Source organism: Balearica regulorum, chromosome 21, assembly GCF_011004875.1.
Source record: "Balearica regulorum gibbericeps isolate bBalReg1 chromosome 21, bBalReg1.pri, whole genome shotgun sequence".
Classification (NCBI taxonomy): Eukaryota; Metazoa; Chordata; class Aves; order Gruiformes; family Gruidae; genus Balearica; species Balearica regulorum.
Genome location: NC_046204.1, coordinates 4,813,410 through 4,831,695, shown reverse-complemented (window position 1 = coordinate 4,831,695; position 18,286 = coordinate 4,813,410). Strand labels below are relative to the sequence as shown.

Genomic DNA, 18,286 nt, shown 5'->3' with positions numbered 1-18,286 from the left:
CGAGTATCACAGTGTAAAGCAGAATCCAGAACTGCATTTATAGTCTCTAGTGTTTGGGACCTATCTTATCTACTCTTCCACTCTCCAGACCCCTAGCACGGAAGTGTAAGGAAAACATAACACAAAAAAGCCCCACAGTAGTAAAAGGCTGAGATCAGGATACACGACCAAGTTACTGCATCTCACGGTACTTCTCCAGGGCAGCCAGGCCACAATCACCGACTGTCCTGATGCTCTCAGTCCTCCACAAAAGGAAGGTCTAAAAGACAAGTCATGACAGATCGGTTTACACACACTAGCACAAGCACGTACCCCAAATGCATAGGTACACACAGTGCTGCAGTTAATTTTTTACTAAAAGCCTCCCACAATCGTACTCCAGCAATATTGCCAGTGTAAGTGGCTTTTCTGAGATTCTGGTGTGCACATTTCATTCTATCAAAACAGAGATATGTACTACAAGATTGTCCCACTTGAACACTCCAGGGTGTTCACACAGCAAAATGGATGATGCACCTTGAATAAACCAGAAGAACTCTCAAAATTATTTGAGCATTAGGCTGTTACAGTGCTAAAAAGTGACATGACAGAGTTTTAAATTTCCAAACCAGTTCTTCTCCTGTTTTAATACAGTTTTAATGAACATCAGTCCAAGAGATCACTTGATAGAATGAGGTACATTCCTTGACCACATATGGCTGTGCTTAAGGAAAAGGACAAACATATACTTAAATTAAATAGTGTAATTTAATTTAGTAGCAGTTTAATTATCATTAAGTTAAAAAAAGTTATAATTAACTATTAACGTTAATGACTCAAGACCTTTCAGAAAGCATGAATCCAAAAGGAAATATCCATCAGGTGGTCACAGACTTGTAGTTTTTCCACCTGCATCAGTCTCTTAAAGGATTATTTGTTCAACGAAGAAATTGGTCTACAGTTTGTGACAGGAGTCTTGGCTCTGCTACTTTGCATGGTCTTCTAACAGATACACAATCAACTCATAGGTGGACAACACAATGGCTGTGTTTGGTATCTGCCGGATGAGCTGGGCAAAGAGTCCTCTATAGAAGGCGAGATAGCCTTCCTCACGTGCTACCAGACGTGCTGTCTGAATGAAAGTCTTGTATTTAGTGCCTTCTTCTCGCAGCCGTGTCCGTATGACCTCTGCAGAAAAGTAAAACAGAGCACATTAACAAGACTTTAACCTCCCCATTGAGAAACATGCCATGACCAGGAAAGAGTACGCAAAACCCAGGGACATGAAAACCTTCCTGTACCAATTGCCTGCCAGTACTTTCAGCCATGGAATCCTGTACACATTGCCCTACAGGGCGAAGCAAAGTTAAAGATGAGTTCCCTTTCATGTGGAATAAATGGATTATTCACTCATTCAAGCTGCTACAGAACTAAATGCTTCACTGACACTCACACAGTCAATATTGCTCTTTCCATATAACCATAATAACATTCACATCTATCCAAAAAGAGTAACACTGCTCACCCTACAAGTGTTTCCCACCACTTGATCACAGAATCCCAAAGGCTGTGGGGACTCAGCTAGATAAAGCTAGTAGTGAGAACAGAAGCATTAGGCATTCAATTTCTTTTTGGCATTTTTTGAGTTGTTTTTAAATTAGGAAGTCCCAATCACCAACAAGGTGGCTAACTAGGAATGGTGGGACCAGCACTGAAAGTGCCAGTGCATATGCACACACCACAGTAACATGCATTTGGCCATTCATACGATTAAGAATTTCACAGCCCTAAACCCCATCATTCGTCTTGGATTACAGGCAACAGCTGTTCTACTGCAGTCATACATGGAAAAGTTAACATACCGTGTGGATAAGCAATACAAGAGGCACAGCCCTTGGAAACAGCAGCAGCAAACATCAGTCCAAAGAAGTTTGTTGAGTTCCTTTCGGTCCCATTAGGAGGAGAAGGGGGCAGTTGGACTTCCTTTAGGTGTTTTTTTAAACTTTCATAAATAGCAAAGCAGATAATGGTCTCAGAAATCCCAGCATAGGAGGCAGTCAGGCCCCTATAAAAGCCACGGATGCCTTCTGTCTGGTAAACATATCTAGCACACTGCAAAGCATTCATTGGTTTTGAACCCCTGACTCTAAAAAACAAACAAAGCAGAGCATATAATGAGCCCAGAAAAAGAATTAATATTAAAAAAACCTCATGGCTTTCAATAGTTTTTATAACTACAGAAACAGTTCTCTGCTAAGTTTTACTCCAAAAATCCTCTAGGAAAGCTGCACAGAGCAGACTATCATGGTAAGAGTGCACACTTGGCTTTGCTAATTCACTAATACATACTCGTAATAATTCTTACAGCTCAAGTTCTATCCAGTCTGTCACAGTTCACACCAATGCTTTAAAAGACAATAAGCACTGAAGAGACACTGCTGTGTGTTGAACTAGTAATTCCATTTAAAGCCATCTTCAGCAGGCCAAGAGACAGGTCTGCTACATGCTACTACTCTTCAGTTTAAGAGGCAGCACTCAGTTCAAAGGTGCCACCCTGTGAAGTGCTGGAATTAAGTCTTATAGATTATTTATAAGTTGTGGTACTTTACAGGATCCTTCTTATCTGACCTAACAAATTAATGCTATACCCAACTTTACTTTAAATTTACAGTGAAACCAGAAACTGAACCTAAACTCAGCACTCGAGGCAACTTCCGCATCCTTCTCAATAGTAATTGTCTATCAAACTGAAACATGACACACAGAACCTTAACCTTTGGTCTGACTAGGCAGAAGCATGGTGGCTTGAGAGGTGGAACTGAGAGTCAAGGCAACAAGTGGGCAAGATCTATCAAAGTATGAAGAGCCATGAGTAAAAACAGGAAAATTCAGTTTTCCAGACGCTCCCTTAGCCACTCAGTGGCATCCAATCTCCCTCAATCAGTTACTTACTTCCGTTCCAGTTGCATTCTGGTTTTAACCATCCATATAGGATTCATCAGGGAATTTGTGATAAAGGCTGAAAAAGATAAAAGAAAAGTAATGGCCTTGGATTTTTTTAAACGATTCTTCCTTTTTGCACCTATTTTAATATGTACTTCATGTTTCTAAAGACTGCTGTAGACAAGATACCTTACTTACTGACTGGGTTTTAGAATAATACATAAAAGGAAACCTGTGGGGAAAACACACGTATCAGTCTTTTGTTTTCCCCAAGGCTCTAGGTGGTGCCATTGAGCTATCTCATTAACAGAACCCACCCATAATTAAGCGGTTAGTTTGGTAAAGATTATTTTTAAATGATCACTCTGGTGACTGATGCTTGAACTAGTGGAGATCTTCTGCAGTATTTTTCCTACAAGAACGAACAAACTATTTTCCCCATCCTGGTAGAAAAAATACAACATCCTAAAACAATTTGAATAAAACTGTATCAAAAGTTTGCCAGTGTCTACTAATTTTTTTTCTTACATTCAGAGACATTATGAGAGCATTGCAGTTGGATAAAAGTTCATCTCAAGTTAGTAAACAACAATCTAGAAATATCTCAAAATATTGAGCAGAAAAATCTCTGTAGACAAGGTAAGTTAGGAGCTAGCAAACTCCTGGTTTTTGGTATATACAACCTCAAACTGAGTGTGCATTTTCAGAATGCACCACATACTGGCCTCTGTACTCATTAATATACCAGAATTATCCAGACCTGTCAGCCAAGACTGGTCTATTAGCCTAGGTCCTGTACAGACAGACCAAAAGTCCAGTCCCCCCCTTATGATTCATTCTTTTCATTTCCTAACTATTGAGGATAGAAGTCATTTTGTAGCAACAACAGCTTGGAGTAAATACTTTAAAGAATTAGGGTGCATCTCAGAGCCAGATACCAATGCATGTATTGCAAGGGGCTGGACACTGGGGCATTGCTGCAGACCATACGGAAGTTGAATTACAAATACTTACCAGCAGAACCTGCAGAACAGATGTGCACAATGTTGCTGTTGGGCACAAAAATGCCATTAAATCGCTCTTTGGCTTTGGAGTAGCATGCAAAATAGACAGCTCTGTGGGGGGAAAAAAAAAAAAGACAAGAAAAGCACTGTAATACATACATTGTCAAATTAGACATATTACTATTCTTCCAGTCTTGGATTCAGATCCCTGCTGCAAAGATCACCTGTACAGAAATAGGATTCCCCACTTCCAGCGGGAACATCCTACCTACTAGGCAAGAGGCCAGAGAGGGAGTACACCACTCTTCAAGTTCCTTTTTAACTGGTTCCATTTCAGGCAGAGAACATCTGCCAATTTTCTGATTGCTAACAAGTTCTAACATTTGCTAGGCACAAAGATCTTCAGCCCTGCCAAGAATGGGACGGTCATAGGTAGTAGATGTGGAAACCATTTAGGTCCCTGTAAGACTTCCAAATACAAACTTTGTAGCTACTTTTGTTGTTGCTGTTTAAAAAAAAAGAAACAAAGAGGGACAAGAGGGACACACCTACCCCTTCAGGGTTATGTGGCAGCAGTGCAAGACTTTTCCCCTCAGCTGCAGTTTTTCCTTTGAGAATAATTTAGGCAATCGAGGATCAGATAGGTACTCCTCTCCCCTGACATCTAGCTCCTACTCAGTGTTTGGCAAGCACTTTTGTGTATTCGCAGGGAAGTAGCAGATCATATTAGAAAAATGCAAATATTAATCCTACAGATTTTTCTGCACTCCTTTCTCTTGTTTTCTGAAGCACGTAAGTGGGTCTTGCAATGACTTAAATTCTAAGTGCCTTATTTAATCTGCACCTTCCAGTGTCATACAAGTGTAAAACAGATTTTTAGAAGTATTTCTTGATATGTACACTGTGCAGTGTACATGCACAATTCTCAGTTTACAGATGGGATAACTTCATGACCTATTCTTTTGAATCACGAATGCACTGCAGCATGACTTAGTACCTTAAATGTGTCTTTCAGCAATAGTTTAACTATTTACCTTGATGGTGCAACTCCAACCAAGTTTGGACCCAGCCCTCGGAAGAGTGACCTTGGTCCTTCTTTTTCCAGAATTGACCTTAAAATAAAAACAAACAGGGAAAAAAGAAGATAGTGTTTGGGTTAAAAGGTATGCTCCTTGTTCCATCAGTCAGTCTGTCAAAAGAACTATACAAAAGCAATGAGTATTCATGGTGAAGCTGTTAGCTTTTAAGCTACATAATATACTTTAAAAGTTAGCTGAATTATACACTAGTGAATAAAAGCCACCATACCATAAAACATCAGTGCACTACAGGCAAAAGTGTGTCATATGGCATAAGGTTATAACTGCCATTCTTTGAAAGCTGTCAGGAATTGAAGTTTCATGGAGAATCCAGTGATAGTTCACTTTGATAAACAAAGAATATTTTTGGCATTCTCTGTATCTAAGCAATTCAAAAGTTTGCTTCCTGTATAAAGACACGAAAGAAAGAAATCCTTTTCCCTTTCACAATTATCTAGTCATGTGTTTTTCCCCAGAGTGAAAGTTGAATGTGACAACCATACTACAAGCTCGGTACCCCCAGGCAGTTCAGGGATATCTGGTTTTGAGGGCATTCAAAAGAGTTCACATCATCTTTCCCAAGTAAACTCCAACTACATAGGTACTGCTGTGAATCACTGTCAGGACTAGACTTCATGATCAGGTCTAACACAGGAAGATCACCAAATGGTGCTTTCCCACAGTTCTGCAATTGCTACAGCCCAGGTTTCCAAAGCCATTCCCATCCATCTTCTCTCACATCTCAGAAGACATGCTGGGCTAGGACTTCTTTGAAGAAGATGAACTATTTGGATAAACTGCCAAGCTCTGTACAATACCTTGCTGAAGTGCCTCATTAGAAAAGACTTATCTTCAAATTCCTTGCACTACTAACAGCAGACATCTTTACAAGGTCTACAACAACAGCCAAACACTAGTAAACAGCCAAGTATTTACCAGTGAAAGCCAGGTACAGTCCAGTAATCACTGGGATTTCAGTGCACAACCTGCTAGACTGCAGTCCTCCTAACTGAACTCACAATGTGAAAACCATGCAAGAAAATCCAGATAACACCGGGCTCCACGGGTAGTTCACGTGCACCTGTTGGAACTGCCAGTTTTTCAGAATTTGCTTTCTAGGTCATTAGCACTGTCGAGAATTTTCCTCACAGATTCCAAAACCAAGCTCATTAGACAGAAGATGTAGGAGCTTCTGAAACACTTTTTCTGCAGCTGACTTAAACTTTCTGTGTAAACTCCAGGGCTGAATGTCTCCAAGGAGACAGATCCACCAACTACTTGTTCTTTGTCACTTAACAGTCACGACTGCAGATTCCAGCTGGGGTGACTCATCAGAATCTTAAATGGATTAGACAAAAACAGCCTGTCCTTCTGAAGTGCTTTCTATTCAGCAGCAGGTTTAACCTGCCCTCCCCAGTACCTACTTTCTTTCTATTTGCAGCAGTTAAGGGGCTTTCATACTCAACACCTTTAACTCTTACACAGCAATTTTGTATGTCGGGCTCTAACGGCTGCTTCTTTAGCCAAACAATTTTCTCAAACTAGAGGGCCCAAGTGATATCCTGTTTGGCAATGCATGAATGACCAGAACTGAGAAAGGGATGGAAGAGTAAAAGCAAGAGATCCAACTTCACTTCTTTCTTCACACATTTGTATTTTATCAGAAAGATCATAATTAATAGCATTATTTGTTCTTCATAGATGCTGCCTGCAAAGGAATGACAACATAAATATTTGCTTTCACTTCTCATTCCTCTGAAGCAAGCAGGTCAAAAACTTGGTGATACATGCAGCTGACCAATTCCTGAAGTGAAATGAAATCAAGATCATAGTCACAATATTTAATGAGCTTAATAAATATATTAAAAGGTTGACCCAATTTTAAACCATTTCCTCTCTCCCTAAAAAAAAAAAAAAAAAAAAAAAAAGGACAACCCCAGAAAAAGATGGGCCAAGAGGATGAATTAAGAGCCTTGTGCCTTTAAGTTTTCACTTCTTTAGTTACAGCTGCCTGAAGTCCAATGCTGCAAGGTGAAAAGATAGCAAGGGAAAGGAGATGAAAATCAAAGGCAACTGGCACTACCTTACATTTTCAGTCACGAATTGGTCGACTCACCTCCAAATAGACAGTGAAATGTTTGGCAGGGGAAGGAAGCACTGTTTACAATACAGAAACTCAAGTCCCAGAATGACTCTAGCCAGATAGTTCTGCAGAGAATTTGAATTAGCACTGTACTGTTATATAACTGTGCAGCTTCTCCCCAGGCAATCTGCCAAGCATGTTGGCCTTACATAAAATCATTCAACTTGCTTTGCTAGTCATTATTTTCTTTGGCATTTCTACTACCTGATCTAAACAGGACCTCTCTGCATCACCCTGGGGTGCCCAATGATCCAAATGAACTCATTCCATTTGCATGAGGTCTGAACCATAAGTTTATGGTGCTTTGATATGAAATACAGTAGCAGAGATTTGGACTTTAGAGTTGCTGGTAAAACTATTGAGCAGTTGTAAGCTGGGTGATTTCACATTTCCTCTTTGTGAATACACATCTGACAAGGGAACAGCTGGAGCATCAACTGCTGCAGTCTGAACCACACAGAAGGCTTTTAACAGAGTCTGTAAGTAATACAGGTGTAGATAGGATTAATGCATAATAATAATTGGCGAAGACAACATCTAATAGCAGAGGAGAGTTTGTTAAGTCAGCTATAGCTCAGGAAAAGATAAAAGATCCCAAGACCCCAGTTAGACATTATATTTTAGTGACACTGCTTTTGCAAAGTGTCCTTCCTTCCCTCCCATACGTTTCAGTTACAGATCATCCACATAAGAGTGCAGAGAAGCGTAACTTAAAATATATGGGAACACAGAATTCTGGAGTTCACCTGGTTCAAACACATGCTCAAAACAGGGCTGACTTCAAAGATAGATCACGGGCTGACATGCACCACTGAGTGCAGAGAACCAGAAACCTTGTTACAACGCTGGCCCGTGAAGGTGAAGGAAAGGCTACAGGCTCTCACTTTTGTATGATGCTCCAAAGAGAGAGCACTTCAAGAGAGGAGTTAAAACTTCCTCCATCAAACAGGTAACTAGCATGGGCAGGAATAGTAACAAGCATCTCTACTAGCTACTCAAAGAAAACTGGGAATGGCTCCAGGAAAAAGAAAAAGACAGTGTATATGGCTTATTCAGGCCTTCAATCATTTGCCAAGAATTGGCCCCAGCTAGTAAGGATTACCTGTTCCAATGCTCAAAGGAGACAGTAAACATGATTATTCCCAATAAGAGACAAAGATGACTCTTCTCAGTGTTGAAAGAGAGAAAAAATCCTCTCCTCCAGAATATTTTCTGTGATAGTTCCCACAGGCTAAGGCATATCAAGACTTTACAGTATGTCCTGCATATCGATCCCTAGGAAGTCATAACTACCAAGAAGCCTAAATGTGAGGAGGCAATTTAAAAATAGCACCTGCAGACACTTGTTCAAATCAATTCACTTTGAAAAATTTCTAAGTGCTGGAAGCAAATTTCTGCGGAAGTTCAAAGAAATGCTCAGGAGTCCTGAATACGTATGTGTTTTTAAAAGAAAATTTATCTTTCTACTGCTGAAGGCAAATGCCCAACTGACATGAATCCTTCCAGTGCAAGTCGGGAGCAAAATTTGCATTCTATGTTTGCACACAGGAATTCAAACTCAGATCACTTGTGCCAAGCACCACTGAATGACAGGAGGAGCAGTACTCACTTGAGAACGCTAAAGAGCCCAGGTGATACAGACGTTGGCCTGACCATTCCTTCACCACTGATGGTCCCCAGCTGGACTTGTGGGTAGTAGACAGCCCGGAAGGCTAGCTTTGAAGATTGGAGCCTAGTCTTTATTACCTCTAAGGGACACGTAAAGATGGCACCAACCGTTCCTCCGCATCTGTAAAATACAATTTAAACAGAAGACAGAGTCAGGACAACATAGCTGCACAGATGTGTCAAATCATAGCATGGTGTACAAATATAACCTGAAGACATGTCTCCAGTTGCTCCGCATTGTGGGCAAATTATTAGGAGCAGGGCAGTTTTGACATTCGGCAAGAGAGACTGTTCCCAAGCCCTGGGGGAGCTGAGAGAAGGTTGAGAAACTTATAATGATCATTTGCAGCGATGAGAATGGTAAACACCAAGATGATACCCAGCACTAACAAAAATCCCTGACTGACCATCTGCCAGTCCCATGTTCTGCTAGGACTTGGAATTCTGCCTGTAAAAACTTTAGAGGCATCCATGTTTCAGAGGCAGTTGTCCTAAAACAGACATACCCTTGGATGGATATTTCTTATGGGAAGCAGGAAGCTGGCAGATGACAACAAGCCACTGGGGATTAGGACAATATAGACTGAAAACACAGCAATATAATTCTTCACAATTTCAGTAGTTATGATTAAAACAACTGTCTACAGAAGCAGCAAATATCAGAACTACACTAAGTTAGGCCCTCTTAAAAACAATGGATATCAACTTTTGGGGGGGAGAGGGGAAGAAAGCTGCAAGGATGAGAGGGAGGGTGGGAAAACAGAGTAACAGGACAGAAAGGCTACTAAAGAACAGAATTCCCGTCCTCTGGTAACAGAAGGACAAAAATAAAATACTATACACCCACACATGTGTGTGTATATACACATACGTATAGAGACACACGCATATAAATACATATATATAAAGAAGAAATTAATGATCCTATAATAGACATATAGTCATCTTACTGTAGTCAGACTGAGCCTCAGAAAAAGCACACCAGGCGAAGAATATAAGGTGTACAAGTCCTAAATTTCATTTTAATCAGTGATCTGGAAAATGACTGATCAAACCAATTCTCTCCCTGCTGCTGCTCCTCTTTGGTAATTGAATGTCCCTTCTGTCAAACTTCACAATTAAACATAACGTTGAGGTTGGCTAAAAAGCACTATATCTAAATTTTATTAATCAAACATGTTGGGATTTAGGAAAACTTAACTAAAGATTTCACGTTTTTTCCAACAGCTTTTACTACAACTGAACCTATTGACAAGGAAATATTTCCTTTGTTTACACAAGTGTCAAAGCATGTGATTCCTTCAAAAACCCATGTTTGTGATTTTCCTTAGAAAACACCACGAGTCAACAACTTAACTCTCTTTCATGTTCATGTGAAATTGCAAGTTGTTTTCCATGAAAGGGAGATGAATTAAAAAACAAACAAACAAACAACAACAACCCAAACCTATCCTTTGTCTTCTGCATAAAAAAAAAAAAGTATTGCTTGCTAGAGTCATAAGAAGTTTGCATGCACTAATTTGGGAACAGAGATCCATAAAAGGACATTAATAAAGATACTAATGCATATTTTCTAGAGCCCCATCTATACATGAACTATTTTATTAGGAGAGTCTTTTTTTAAACACATGGAAAGTGGTAATTAAAGAATGGCAGAAAAATCCAAGCTGTAGCTACATACCAGTTTATAAATGCTTTATCCAGTACAGCTTATTTTGCTTGCTGAAACAGCATGTCTTATATCAAACTGTAACCATTCTTGGCCAAAACCCTGAAGCCCCTGCATTTGCACTAACAGCCTGGCCACAGCAGCTGTACAACCACAAAAATTAAGGTTCTTTATGAGGTTCAAAGTACACCTGATACCACATGGCTGGGGAATACAACTTTCTCACTAGTTTTCATGTTGTGCAAGATTCTGCCCAAGTACATGATCCCAAACGCTATGCTTTTCACATACAAACGCATCCAACAGAAGAAACTGTTTTCACCGAGACTGGCAATACAATTTAACAACATTCTTCAGTGCGTTTCTCCTTTAAGTTCTTGCTTCTTCCTCTTCCCTACTGAAAGGGGAAAAAAAAACAGGGACAATCCAAAGTGACAGATACTACAAGAAAGAGCTTTGCCTTCATCCCTTTTAAACCACTTATGCTTTGACTGCTGAATAAAGTCACAAAGTTGTTCATGGAACTAGGTACATAGCAGCTGAAGTTGTGTCATTTGGCTTAAAAATGAGTGTTCACAGAGACCTTATCAGGCCTCTGATTATTTTGTGTCGGTGTCTGATTATTTTGTGAACTGAACCAGGGTTTGGACACAAGCCTTCTGTTGTGTCAATACTACTCTGGAGGACATTACTTCAGTTTATCCTTCTCTGTTTTGTCAGATGCATCTCACATTGCTCACATTTCTCTGAAATTAGATCTTGGGGGAAAAATAGAGGTCAGGAATGGCTTCTCCAGCAAAACCTTTCCTGTTCCCACAGTTCATACTTACAATTCAGAGCAGGAAGTGTTTTGAGGATCCCTCTTGCAGATCCCCACTGCCACCTTTCCTACTACGTATATCCAATACAGACCCAAGTATGTTATAATTAACATTTGACTAATCAACATACTCAAGAAAAATTGTAAGTCTGTGGGAACTTGATGAAGATAATTTGATTGCCTTAATTCCCAATTCATTTATCTACCAATGCTCCACTGCTGCATACTCCGTCTTCAGTCTTCATTTATTTCACATTTATGAACATTAAAACAATACTGTCACAGTAACAATTCATAAATTCAGAACACAAACTCCATTTGCTGTTTCTGAACTACCAGCTGCTCAGTCTAGAGTGACATCTTGCCACACAATTTTTTTAGCCTCGCTGGCATATTCCTTCCTGCATCAGCTGTCATCTTGCCTTCCTAGCCCACTCCTTGCCTTTCATCCTTTCAGTTTGATAATCCAGTTAATTTATGCAGCGTTTAATATTTAAGTACTTCTGGTAATGGATATGCAATCCTCTGATATTTGACACAATGAGTTAATATCTGCATCATCAGTTTTAACAGCTCAGAGTTTGTGTTGTCAGTGTGACATTTAAGAAGAAAGCATTATCTAACAGAGCAATTCTCAGAATGTCAACAGGGTGCATACATTATGTCCCAAATCTAAATACACAGCAGATAGTTCAAGTAAGGACTTTGATGTATTGGGCAGCTTTTCCAGATGAGCTGATTTTCCTCCACATGGGAATTCTATGCATCATACCCTGGTGTTGCTCTATTCCCTGGAAAGATGGCTGAAAAAATAACACACTGTGCATAAAAGAAACACTTTGTATTCCTAGGGTGTTCCAAACGCCTACATCTGGGAAGAAAGGAAAAACAACCAGCCTTCCTCAGCAACATTAACAGCCATAAACCCTGAAACATTCAGACTATGGATATGCAGCCAGAGAAATTTCATTTGGGAAAATCTTATGCTGCAATCCAGGCAAAACCACCACATCTTCATACTCATTTGAGTCAAGGATTTTTTCAATACATCAGTGCAGAACTACAGGTCCAGAGATGTTAAGCAGTGTTTACTGCACTAGCCTCCTGCAAAAATCCCAAAACAATGTCTAAATCTGTCCTTAGTCAAAAGATAGAAACATCCCCAGAAACAAAACACTACGGTAGAGCATCTTCAACAGGCAACCATGTACCAAGAGGTTCCCAGCTATGCTTTGTATGTATCAGATAAAAAAATCTCTTCAACGTGAGATACCCAACAATTCCTCAGCTTTGACCTGTCACTTGCTGCCAGAAAAACAGTACTTGTACTCCAGGCTTTGAATCCTCCTCTAGTTATGTGATGGGCCAGGCATATATGGCCATTACAGCAGTAAAATAGAGTTCTCTGCTTTGAGATCTCCAAAAAAAAGGAACTAAGGAAACTCTTGGTCTGAGAGTATGAAACATACTTTGCGTTTATGGAGGTACATAACATAGCATACATTAAGAGCTGCAGAAAAATTATTTACTTCCATAAAAAGAAAGCACTCTTTAAAAAACATGCCAAGGACGTAAATCTCAAAATCCAATTCCAATTTTTCTCTTGCTGCCAGCTTGCCTTCTTTACAAAGTCCACACCCCATATAGCAATGACTTGCATTTGAAATAAACTCTCAGTACCCACTAGCACAATTGATATAGATGCCAAGAATCTTTTAATTAAGAGTAGAGCTTACTTCATCTGTCCTAGATTTAATCACTGAGCAATATGTCTAATACAAATAACAACACAATGCTGAACATCAAAGGAAGTTCTGCAAAACAAACAAAAAGCATCCAAACCTTTCATGACCTTTCAGTAGCGTGCCCCTGACTTTACCAAAATTATGAGCAAAGGTGATGAGCCGCTTGGTTAGAGGACTTATAACCCAGCCTGACACATTTTGCCATGTCAGCATTTAAAATTACCTTTTCCTCCCCAAAGGACAGCAACTACTCTCAACACTTAACAGTGAATTTTTGACAGACAGGCATCAAGCAAAACACTTGCAAGAGAAGTATTAGTGCAAAGTCTGGCAACTATACTTAACAGGCCACTTTAAGAACCAGGTTGACAAGTATACGTGAATTCAGGCTTGATGGATAGCACCACATATGGCTTTAAAGGTCAAAATACACCTCCAGAAATCATTTGGTACTATTGACTGGACCCCTCTGATGTATTCGGAAGCCTGTAGAGCTCCCCAAACACAACTGCAAGACTCTGAATTCAGTGAGACAGCCAGAGATACAGCTAAACCATGGCACTAACAGGGCAGAGTACCATCTGCTTTCCTGGTTGCTGGTATAGGACCATGCCTGTGAAGGCAGATAAAGAAATCCCAAAGTGAGCAGTGTATTTACAGCAAGCGTGAACGAGATTGCATTTGCAATAGGAATTTCATTCTGTTTTTCTAAAACATGCCACATGCTCTAGCACAACATGCATAGCATAAACAAAGTAGGTTATATCTTTGATATTTTGCTACTGCATCATCAAGACTGTAAACAAAATAAGCTGCTGGATTCTCAGATGCCATAGGAAATTGGGTACCAAAGCAATACAGACTGTTCCTAATGCCTTAATTTTGAGTTATTAAGCATTCAATAAATTTCCAGCTAATAATGTTATCATGTATGGATATTCCTCTAAGCACTTACTGTGTTCCTTGAGCTGATACACTGTTAGTGAGTTGCAGAACGCACATGAGAACCCAAACTAGGTATAGGGCTGGCAGACAGTCAATCTCAGCATCAACTCGAGCTGTCCTGGACCACGCGCAGTACAGCAGACACACACGCTTCAGGTGAAGACTGCTTCCCTCCACAAATGGAAACATCATTTCCCAAACGGTTTGCCAGCATGAGCACATTGCTTAACATCTGTGGGAGCAGTATACCAGTCTCTTTCCTCACAAATCGTTCAGTTATTAATTTGGGGAGTAACTTTTCATTAGTTCTGTGACCTGTACTAGACACTCCAGCAAGCCCAGGTCAAATTCAACACTTTGAACAAGGCTCTTGGCAACCTAGCGCATCAAACACCTCTCGGCTGCAACCAGACAATCAACCTATGCCCATGGAGACAGATGTCACTATGCCCTCAATTCAACCTTCCCAAAATACACCTCCAACTCTTTTACAGGTGGCTTAAGCAAGCTTTGGTATCTAAGGTTGCTTTTCAGAGCCATAGGAGTAAGGGATTTATGGACAAACGTCATAAACATGGTTTTATTCAAACAAACAGCCCTCCCACTTTGAACCAAACTACTAAAGAATACGTATCACACAGTACTGATACAAAATCAAGACAGAGTTTGTTCCCAGTTTTTGCTCTTTGCCAGTTCTATGAAGGTCACTGCAGCCCCTAAATACCACTTCTTAGGAAATCCCTGTAGTAAACAGTATTACTCAAGCTGGAAAGACAACATGGAGTAACCTCTGCTGCAGCATAGGCCACTGTTTTTCCCAAACAAAAATAAGCAACAACCACACTGACTTCAGCAGGAACAGACTTGTAAACATGCTTACATCTGTTGTGCAACTTAGACATCATTCTCCTTGCTGCTTCTGAAATCTTCCCTGCCCTCAGAGTCATCTTCCCATCAAAATGCCAAGACCCTTTGGTTTGCCGTTACCAGTGTAAGCTTTAAAAGGAACTGACAGAAACAAAAGGAAGCCAATGAGCCTGTCTGCCTGTAAGTCGGCTATTAGGAAGCTGTCTCCTTCAACAACTTGCTCTTGCTTTATCTGCAAAAAATATTTTACAGTTGAACAAAGGTTAGCATCTTATACAACTTAAAAAGTATTCTGAACTTCCAACACTTTCTTCTGCGGCAGAGATAACTTTATAATTTTGTTCTGCAGTTTTGCATCACAACACAACCCATTTATTATCATAGGGTTCTGTAAAAGAAAGTGCAAAGGTATTTGAAGGACTGAGGAAGGACCTCAACAGAGACTACTGCTCAAGCACACTAACAATTCTTTCTAAAATTCCTTTAATGATGTCACAGATGTAGCCAAATATTATCACAGCTGAGCTCCTTTGATCAGAATTTATTGAGCAGGCATCCTTTACTACTACTAAAAATCGACATGCACAAGGCAGACATGGCACAGAGCCTCATATCTAATATGATTTGAGTTTCTAACTCGCCTATCGGCTGGCGGGTCCAGCACCCCTCTAAACACATGACGTATTTTCTACTACATTTCTTACATGTGGAGAAAGGTGTTTTAATAGCTTGGGCAACAGATCAAACCCGATGTTCAGTTTCTTATTCTACCCTAAGAAGTCTGCATTTCTCACCTGAAAAGCAGAGATAATAGCATTAGTAGATAGGTACACACACAGGATATGGAAGTTCAGGGCCTTGAACAGGGAACCGCTCTGAAATACACTGTTTGATGGTGGGTGGTGGACCAAACACTTCAGCATTGGCTGGTGTGTGAGAAGACTAAATTTGCTGTCTCATTTTCCTTTCCGCAACATCACAGCGAGATAAATGATGGTACACTTTTCTGTGTCTTTGTAAATAGTAAGTAAGCAGAATAAGAATCAGGTCCAGCAACGAACATTTGAAGGCCTGTACACCCTAAAAGACCATTTATTTGTATTTTCATTGCTGCTTTAGAAATAGATCAATCTTATTATACCAGAGTGGTCGGAGCGTATTCCCTGCTAGGTTTCCATTCTTTCCCCCCAAGCTCTCCCCAAAAACAGATCGGACCTGGTGACTTCCCAGGCATGCGGCAGAAAATGTTTGTTTACTAGGATCCTTAGAGAAGGTACGTTAAATGAGTAAGGAAGATGCTGCTCACCCAGTACTAGATTAAAACACCGATGAGTTTAAAATTCCTATTTATTTATAGTCTGACAAGTTATGTGAGGACACCTAGAGTTCTGGACAGGCATTGTTACTATCCAAACAAGTTGCATGTGTACATGCAGGTCCAGTTTCTGTCATGTGCTCCAGGTGCTACTCTAATGAGTGTGGGGGAGGCAAGGGAAAGACAGGACTTGGAACAACACAGAGTATCCAAGTCAGCAGAACAAGAGCAGTGTCTCTGAAAAACTTCACTTTGTTGGGTTTAATATTATATTAAATGAACTTACTGCTCCAGGGACACGTCAGAGGAGACTGAAGTCTCCTGTTTAACAAGAGAAGAAACAATAGTCTACTATTAAACAGATTTAAACGGTCTACTATTAAACAGATTTAAGCTAACAACAAATTTCATGTTGGCTTCCTAACTTTTGACAGCTGACAAGCACCACAGAATATTCTACTACTTTGATAGTTTAAGCCATTAAAAAAAGATTAAAATAAAAGAAGATTTCTGATAAGGACAGAAGTGCATACAACAGCACTTATTATCTGCATAACAGATGATTTTTTAAAAAAAAAATAATTTACACTATAAAATGATCTTACTGGACTATTATTAAAATTAGTGTAATAAGTTAATTAACAAGGCTTTTTGGGAGGGTTTTTGGTTGGTGGTTTGTGGGTTGGGGTGAGTGGGGTTGTTACTTTGAACTTTTAACATAACAAAAATAAGATGTTTGCAACTCCTTGCAGGAACTTCAAAGCAGTGGGCTGGCGTGCCAAGTCACTTACTCAGAAGTGCCAGGACCTTCTCTGAAACTCTTCCCTCCCTCCCCTTTCCCTTTTTGGAGTGCTTGCCTTTCAGTATAATTATATGCACCAGGCAGTTACACAGCCTCCACTATTGACTGTCACCTACTAAAGTGTTGTGCAAATACATTTCTTTGCAAGATCAAGCTATGGTCCATCAAAAAGCCTAAGGCCTGCTGTCTGGACAATGCTTTTTGGATGACATCCCTCAGTTCCTGCTCGATTCACCAGGAGCCACACATGAGGGCAGGATTTAGAGTAAAGCATTTCATTTAACAGAGCCGGATACCACAGCTACGTAAAATTTTGAAATTATATATAGCTAAATATCACAGCAGCCCAGTAACTCTGCCCAGCGCTGACCTCAGGTCACCCCATGATCCTTTCTTCCCCTTCCTGCTTGGCTTGCTAAGGATGTATTTTCTAATTCTGGTAAGGCACCACTTGCCTCCTTTCACAGAGGGCGAGGAGAGAGCCGCCCGGCTGCCACAGACACGGCTGCTCCGAGGGCAGGCGGGTTCGTGAGGGAGGCGGTGGAGGAGAGGCGGGCTGCGCGCGGCGCCCACAGCCCGCTCCCCCGCTGCCCACAGCCGGCAGGCCGGGGGAGGGAGGGGAGGCCGCCAGCCCGCCCCTCACCCGAGGGAGCGGCCGCGCCCCTCTCCGGGGGCCTCCCCGGCAGCAGCCCCTCCACCGCGGCCGTAGCCCCGCGCCCCCGGCCCAGACCTCCGCCGCGGCGGCCGCACTCACCCCCCGGCGAAGAGGTGCAGCAGCGTGTTCTCCTGAGGGCCGCCCGCCATGATGCTGCTGCTGCTGCTGCCGCCGCCGGCTCAGTCTGAGGCTCCGGCGCCGCCGGCGGAAGCTGGAAGCCGGGCCGCGGCGCGCACGTGACGCCGGCGGGCGGTGCGTACCGCGTCAAACCGCCGCGCGTGACGTCACCGCGGGCAGCACCGCCCCAGCCCGGGGGCGCGGAGCTCGCTGTGCCCCACCGTAGGCGGGAGGGAGGGCGCGGGGGCGCGGTTCTCCGGCCCGGGAAGCGGCTGAACGCGCCGGGTTCGTGGGGAGGACTGCGTTCATGGGCCGATGCCTCTGGCCCGCGCATCCCCTCGGGCCTTACAGCGCAGGCCCATGGCCTTACAGGCACGGGATTCAGCGGGTTGGTCGTGTGACTGGTCTTCAGAAGCGCAGACACCTCGGAGAAGTGACACCCGCTGCGTGCGCTCCTCAGGCCTTATCCGTGCTGCGTTTGAGCCAGCGCTGAGGCTCGGAGTGGCTTTGGGCCCCTGCTTTTCGGTGTATACGT

The 18,286-nt window shown here is 41.7% G+C and overlaps 1 protein-coding gene across 4 annotated transcripts in view; it reads right to left on the bottom strand.

Moving 5' to 3' along the window:
• SLC25A33 (solute carrier family 25 member 33) overlaps positions 1–17,900 on the bottom strand; it is a 28,317-nt gene extending 10,417 nt beyond the window's left edge. The window contains exons 1-7 of one of the 4 annotated variants that reach the window (XR_012838563.1): positions 17,734–17,900; positions 8,758–8,937; positions 4,961–5,038; positions 3,937–4,037; positions 2,932–2,998; positions 1,842–2,125; positions 823–1,167 (exon numbers count right to left, since the gene is read on the bottom strand). Coding sequence is in view for 2 of the 4 variants with exons in the window: in XM_075773194.1 (XP_075629309.1) it covers positions 965–1,167; positions 1,842–2,125; positions 2,932–2,998; positions 3,937–4,037; positions 4,961–5,038; positions 8,758–8,937; positions 17,734–17,783 (963 nt within the window). In the remaining 2 variants the exon portion in view is untranslated. Of the gene's footprint in view, positions 1–592; positions 1,168–1,841; positions 2,126–2,931; positions 2,999–3,936; positions 4,038–4,960; positions 5,039–8,757; positions 8,938–14,005; positions 14,174–17,733 lie in introns of those variants that run through there. The other 3 variants (XR_012838562.1, XM_075773194.1, XM_075773193.1) reach the window with 3 other exon arrangements.
• Between the last annotated feature and the right edge of the window lie 386 nt (positions 17,901–18,286).